Source organism: Electrophorus electricus, chromosome 12 (genome assembly GCF_041902795.1).
Source record: "Electrophorus electricus isolate QZ-2024a chromosome 12, ASM4190279v1, whole genome shotgun sequence".
Lineage (NCBI taxonomy): Eukaryota > Metazoa > Chordata > Actinopteri > Gymnotiformes > Gymnotidae > Electrophorus > Electrophorus electricus.
Genome location: NC_137508.1, coordinates 28,898,304 through 28,905,432, shown reverse-complemented (window position 1 = coordinate 28,905,432; position 7,129 = coordinate 28,898,304). Strand labels below are relative to the sequence as shown.

The following is a 7,129-nucleotide window of genomic DNA, read 5'->3' as shown; positions in this document are numbered from 1 at the left end:
TCATTAACCTGCGCCTAGGTGTGTACACAGTTCTTAACCACACTTGTTTATGACTTAAGGACTTGTAGCACTGACCTTAGCTTAACACGGCGCCAGATACCAAATTAACCTCTAGCCCCAGCCGAGCTCGCCATGCCCCACTAACAAGCAAACTGTCTGGATGCGCCCAAGTGCTTTATGATTTTGCCTCTCAGGTTCCTGCCTTGCTCTGCCTGAGGAAGCACACACACCCTCACACTGCTGTCTCCACCTGCATCCACCTGTCCATAGCTGCTGTGCTCTCTGCTCTGTGCTTTGTTCTGTGGAGGCTGATCTGGCGTGGATGACTGCGAAAGGAAAGGACTGTGTCACATGACCCATTGGGGGGGGGGGTTCTTTCAATTATTATTATTATTATTAATTCCAATTATGCTCAACAACCTATTCTAATCAAACTTCTCATATGCAAAAGGTCTGTGAAAAACCCTAAAAACAATATGTGGTATAAAATGCACATATTCCATCCTAAATAATAATAGCACATTCACATACATGATACCTCATATGAAAAGTATAGAGAGAGTACAGGAACTGGGTATGTCAAATACAAAGGTATGCGTGTGTGGGATTAAATATACAAAAGGTGATATATAGGAAAATGTTGTTATGTTATATGAAAGGGACCACAATCATGTAAAATATGCTTTGTACCTAAATTATTGTTATTAACCTCATAATAATGAGATATGGGCTTTAGATCATTTAGATTTTACATTTAATTATATCTATGTGTACTTCACTATTTTATATGTGTGTGTATATATATATATATATATATATATATATATATATATATATATATATATATATATATATATATATATACATACATATATATACACATATATAAAATAGTGAAGTACACACACACACACACACACACACACACACACACACACACACACACATATATATATATATATATATATATATATATATATATATATATATATATATATATATATATATATATATATATATATATATACATACATACATACATACATACATACATACATATATATACACACACACACGTCAGGTTAATAAATGAAACTCCGCGTGTTAAAAGGTATAAAGGTTCATTTCTAAAATTACCCAATTACACCGCTTATTTGAAACGCATTCGCTAAATGTTCTGCGACGGCTCCCGTACAGTGAAAGTTTAATCCGCGCATCTGATTGGCTGAGCACCTTCAACGCTGCTTCGCTTAGACGCGCAGGGAACGTCACTAACGGACCGCTTGCGTGAGTACAGAGCTGCTTAATTTTTTATATATTTTATTAACTGGGTTTTATTAACTGGATTTCTCTCCATGGACAAAGTTTACCTTTATATCTAGTGGAATATTGGCACATAGCCGTCAGTGTTGGCCTGTTCTCCAGCTAGACAGACAACAGTTTAGCAACGCTAGCTAGGTTAGCTAACTAACGCTAGCGCTGAATACTGATGGATAAAGTCTTGGCTAGTATTGGCCAACCCCAACCCCAACCCCAACCCCAACACTAGCTAGTATTATCTGTACCGCTAGCTAGCTGTTTGTAGTTTAAAGTACTACGAGCGCTAGCTTCATTGCTACATTAGCTAGTTAGCTATCTAGCTAATTTGTCGTTTATGTTTTCTGCGTAGTAATGTGTTGAATAATTTTGTAGGTTCGTTTTAAGCTGTCGCAGGCTGGCTGTATCGGTGTAGGTATTTAGTTAGCTGACCAGCTTCTTTTACCCTCTCCAGACTCACTGACTTCTTTGGTTTCTCCCTTAGTCACGATGAGTTTACGAAAACAGACTCCTAGTGATTTCTTGAAGCAGATCATTGGAAGACCAGTGGTTGTGAAACTGAACTCTGGCGTGGACTACAGAGGTAAACAACAAAACGAAACACAAAGCCAATATTTTCATTGTGAAAGTACTTGTGGGAAATCCTATTGTAAAAAAAATGTATAGACATGATGATGTGTAGTTAATAAATCTGTGTTCCTCGTTGTCTACATCATTCTGCATTATAGCAGAAATATTTTGAAGTGAGATTCTTGACCCTTCCTGCATATAATGCTTCTTTCAGACACTTGTGGTCACATGGCTGAAGTTCTGTTCCCTCTATCATCTAAACAGCATTTTTAAAGATTGAAATTGAAGGTGTTGACATGTGTGACAGTGTTGCAGTTCTGCTTGTCTGTATGGACACGTGTGGTTCTCCCTCAGCCCGTGTACAGGGCTCACACTCGCTTTAGCCAGACACCGCACGTACATGCTGCTGTTTCTCTTGCTCTGACTCACCCACTTCAGCTCATAAGGGCTTGATAATTAGCCATGACCCACAGTCCGTTAATGATTCTGAAGGAGGTTGTGTAGTGGGGCTTTCATGAACCATCACTGTTTTCTTTGTGGCTGTCTGCAGGCGTTCTTGCTTGCCTGGATGGATACATGAACATCGCTGTGGAGCAGACGGAAGAGTATGTCAACGGCCAGCTGAAGAACAAGTACGGAGATGCCTTCCTAAGAGGAAATAATGGTAGGTGATGGAAAAAGTGATGTCTGCAGTTTAATGAGGTTTAGACCGATTTATTTTTTTTAATTGATTTTTAATTTTTTTGTTGATTGGGTTATTCCAGCTTTTGGGTGCTAACGCACAGCACAAAGGGATATTGCTACAAAAGGCTTCTTAGCAGGAGGGTGATGTAATGAATGCTGAAATGAAACTGTTTGTTTTTTGTTTTGTTTTTTACAGTATCTTAATGTTTTTAATGAACTATGTGATTACCTGCCCTAATGTTTTCTCCATCTGTTATCTAGTGTTGTACATCAGTACCCAGAAGAGAAAGATGTGAAATTGCTGCCTTCTGAAATATGTGCAAGTCAGTGTTTGCTGATATCCTGTTATGTTAGTTTATTACTGATGCGTATGTTTTTTTTTTTTTTCAGTGACCTCTTTGTAAGATGAAATTTGTATTGGTGTTATATGTACATATAATGCAATAAATACTTTTCTTTTCCCCCATGTTTGGTTTGTAAACTTTTCACACAATTGTATATAAAGCACAGCACAGCTTTTACAAAGACTGTTGGCCAATGTTTACAGATCTTTGGAACCACATGGTCCTCTGGTCTGTGTAGCATTGCTGTCAACATTTGATGTATTTCAGTAAATGTAGCATGTGAGGAAACTTATTCAGAATAAGCTAGACATAAGTGGCACATTGCTTCTTGGGCACCTTTTGTTTGCAGCTTCTTTTTGAAGATCTTATAGAGGCTACTGAAATTTACAGCTTTCACATCTGTCTCTTTAAAATGAAGTAGGGACAGGTGACTGCTCAGTGCCATGTAAGGAAAGTAAAACGAGCTGTGAGGTTAGTGCTGTGCCTCTCATCCCGGGCAGTGGTATCTCTGTGGTTAAGGTACTTGTCTTGTAATTGGAAGGTTGCTGGTTCAAGCCCCACCACTGCTAAGTAGCCACTATTGGGCCCTGGAGCAAGGCCCTTAAACCTCAAACTTGACTGTAAGTCACTTTGGGTAAAAGTGTCAGCTAAATGCCATCCATGTAAATCTTCAGACTGTGTTGTATACAGGTTGGTCCAGCGGTTGTTACTCCAGCTGAATTTTGGATTGTGGGGATTCATTACAGAATTTTTATTTATTTATATATATATATATATATATATATATATATATGACTTTTCATCCTTGAATTGCCTTTGCAGAAAACCCAAACCCGTTCTGCCTTTTGGACAGCGTGACGACGTCCACGCCAGGTTTTGACATCTGTCCTCTTTAGTGCACTCAGGCCCGGGTGTGGCATCAGTACATTAGGCTAAGATGAGGAAACCTGCTAAACATATGATTCATTAGGTTGCTAATGAGCTTGTGCGGATGCCCTGGGTGCTTTTGGCAGGGGGTTCGTAGGAGCCTTGTTTGGGGTCTGCAGCCTCTGCCTGCATGTGTGTGCTCTCTGGCCCTGAACAGGACACAGGCTGCCATGGGCAGGATGAAGGACGTTGTATTGATTAAACTCTTGCTGTAACAGGAGAGAAGAAGGGATCTCGCAGGATTGCTATGGTGACCATGGCAAATGTTCCTACTATAATCAAAGACCTGCGCCCTCTTCCCCCTTTCTCTCTCTGCTGGGGAGCTAATTAGCACGGGTGGTAGTCATGAGCCAATGGCAAAATGTACACCATCATATTAGGACTAATGACCCTGTGCCATGGCCTGCACTGCTGTCTCACAAACACTCCGTTCATTCATACTTCCTTTCATTTCCGTGCAGCATTAATGACATGGTTAAGCTACATGACGCTTTCTTCTGAAACAGATTTGGCTGTGCTGCTCATGGACACAATGCTATTTCAGGTGTGAATCTGTGTGGGGTGTTTGTACTGTTAGGTGCCCGTGTATTAATGCATGGCTAACACTGGGTGAAGAGGGAGTACATGGTAGATTTGTGGTAGCTTCAAGGTCTACAGCTCCACCAGCAGGTAAGACCATGTAACTGCACTATAGCATATATGACCATTACTCTTATTTCTGATCCATCTGTTATGTAATGCAGTGTGATCGGTTTGGAACCAACAAGAACAGTGACAGACTGACTCTAGTACAGCTGAGGTGCTTCAAACGATTAGACAAGTCATTGTATTTAGTCATTTTATTTATTTGTTACTTGAAAATTATTTAAATGCATTTTTATTTTGTGCTATCTTGTAATTCCTGACAGATGCACGAGGGCATGGAAATTGCAAATGATGATGAATGTTAGGGATGTTCGTGAGCTATCTGTAGGAAACAGGAGAGATTTCTGTGGCTGGCCGTGCTCTCTCTTGGTAAACTGCACCCTTCTGCAGTTCCGTGAGCACTTCCATCTAAGAAGGAATGAAATGTTCCTCTCCAGATCCTCAGCATCAACAGACTTCACCTCTATTTACATAGCAAAGCCAGCAGGAGTGTGTGTGTGTGTCTCTCCATACAGGGTAAAGCCATGGATTGCCCTGTATGCGAACTTGACTAGTGTGACCCAGAGATGATGTAAATGAGGAACATCACCTTTCCCTCGCTGCCTACTGGGTCCAGAGGGTCCAGAGAATTATCATAGCTCTCCCCTTTCCATTAGCTATGTAAACAAATGAAGAAACGGCAGTAAGTCACGTACTGCGATATCAAAACACACTCGCTCTGTCCTGCTGTTCTGCCATATGCTTTCTTCATATGCTAAAAGTGAAAAACTGTGTGGTAGGAGGGAGTACAACCATCTCACAGGCTAAGACTAGGGTCAGGACTAGGGTTAGGTTCAGGGGCAGGGCTAGGGTTAGGACTAGGACTAGGGTTAGGGTCATGGCAAAACTAGGGTTAGGGTTAGAATTAGGGTTAGAGTTAGGTTCAGGGTTAGGACTAGAGTTAGGACTAGGGTTAGGGTTAGAGTTAGGTTCAGGGTTAGGACTAGAGTTAGGACTAAGGTTAGGTTCAGGGTTAGGACTAGAGTTAGGACTAGGGTTAGATTCAGAGTTAGGACTAGAGATAGGGTTAGGGTTGCAGGCTGCAGCACACCAGTATTCTACCACCTCGGATGGCAGTACTGTCATCCTTGGCCTTGCTATCTAAACGCAGCGGTTCCGGGCAAGGCAACATGGGTTGTTTTATCTACAGAACACCTGGCCTGGTGAAACTGCTCGGTTGGTGGAAGTGGCAGCTGTGTTGAGAGTAAAGGGACCACAGGGGCGTTTTACCTTGACAGATGCCCCTTACCTGACTGCATCAACCTCTTAGTTACTGTAAATGAAGTTATTTTTCTTTGGTGAAGGGACTGCCTTAACTCATAGAATAAATGCGGCTGTGGTAGCTCAGTGGTTAAGGTACTTGATTTGTAATTGGAAGGGTGCTGGTTCAAGCCCCACCACTGCCAAGTTGCTACTGTTGGGCCCTTGAGCAAGGCCCTTAATCTGCAAGTTGTACTCACTCATAATTGTAAGTCACTTTGGATAAAAGTGTCAGGTAAATGTAATTATTGTTATTTTTTGGGGGTGGAGACTGTTTACCCTAGGGTACCTGTCAGCTTTACGTGATCAGGGGTTTACAATTCCTACAAAGGCCTGTTTCATGAAGCGTCCGGAGGAATATGCCAGACCTGTGTTTGACTGGGCCTTATCCACTGATCAGCTGTATCTGGTCCCTGTACTTTTTCAATCAAAGCTGAAAATCAGTAAGGATTCTTACTGAGGAAGGAAGTCTCTCTCTCTCTCTCTCTCTCTCTCATACACACATTGAACAGAATTGCTTGAGAATCTTTTAAGATATAATCAGGTTCATTATTAGACCATCAGAGAATCTCCCTAATAAGTGTTAACAACATTCTGCAATACTTTTTCCACTTCAAGGGAGATCTCATAAAACAAGCTTAAAAAGAAAAGACAGACACAGGTCGTATTGTATAAGTCCTTCATGAATTAATATGCAGGCTTGTAAGTTGATTCCAAGTGTTAATGAAAAACCCCTTATTCAAACCACATATCACCACACTGTTTGAAAAGCGTGGCGTGGAACGGTTCCTCCAAGGCCTGTTTAAACAGGTAAATCTATTATCCTGGCCCATCTCCCTGTGCGCGTGAGCCTTGCGTGAAAAACAGACAAACCCTGCACTCAAACAATTAGCCCGCTACACAGCATCATTCTGACTGCCAATTTGTCGACCATAGAACATAATGCAGTGTGTGGTTGGCACCCATCCAAAATACTAATGGAATTGCCAGAGCGTTTTGTTTCTCTTCGAGTAACCGCAGCCGGCTTGTGCCATCATGTCCGCTGTTAGCGCGTGGTAATTGAGTGCGTTCTGCTGCCGGCCACCCCTGGCCTTTGGTAAATCTCTGCCATTCTGGTGCAGCCCTGGCCTTTGGTAAATCTCTGCCATTCTGGTGCAGCCCTGGCCTTTGGTAAATCTCTGCCATTCTGGTGCAGCCCTGGCCTTTGGTAAATCTCTGCCATTCTGCATGTTTTTGTGGCACAGGTTCGCCGGGGATTCAGAACAGACGCGCGTGAGTGAGCATATACCAAGACACTATAAGGAGAAGGAGAGAGTTCTGGTTAGTTGCAGGGCATCGTTACA

At 41.9% G+C, this 7,129-nt stretch overlaps 1 protein-coding gene across 1 annotated transcript; it reads left to right on the top strand.

Annotated features, from left to right (window-relative positions):
* Positions 1-1,221: 1,221 nt before the first annotated feature.
* Positions 1,222-3,037, top strand: lsm6 (LSM6 homolog, U6 small nuclear RNA and mRNA degradation associated). Its single transcript, XM_027031007.2, has 4 exons — positions 1,222-1,287; positions 1,802-1,900; positions 2,438-2,551; positions 2,833-3,037. Exons 2-4 carry the CDS (start codon positions 1,807-1,809, stop codon positions 2,865-2,867), a joined length of 243 nt encoding a protein of 80 aa, XP_026886808.1. The 5' UTR covers positions 1,222-1,287; positions 1,802-1,806; the 3' UTR covers positions 2,868-3,037.
* The last annotated feature ends 4,092 nt before the right edge of the window (positions 3,038-7,129 follow it).

Bases quoted from the DNA above. Each gene is read 5' to 3' on its own strand.
- lsm6 (XM_027031007.2), top strand. From the start codon at position 1,807: ATGAGTTTACGAAAACAGACTCCTAGTGATTTCTTGAAGCAGATCATT. The intron at 1,901-2,437 runs GTAAACAACAAA...GGCTGTCTGCAG, and splicing joins CTCTGGCGTGGACTACAGAG to GCGTTCTTGCTTGCCTGGAT. The intron at 2,552-2,832 runs GTAGGTGATGGA...TCTGTTATCTAG, and splicing joins CTTCCTAAGAGGAAATAATG to TGTTGTACATCAGTACCCAG.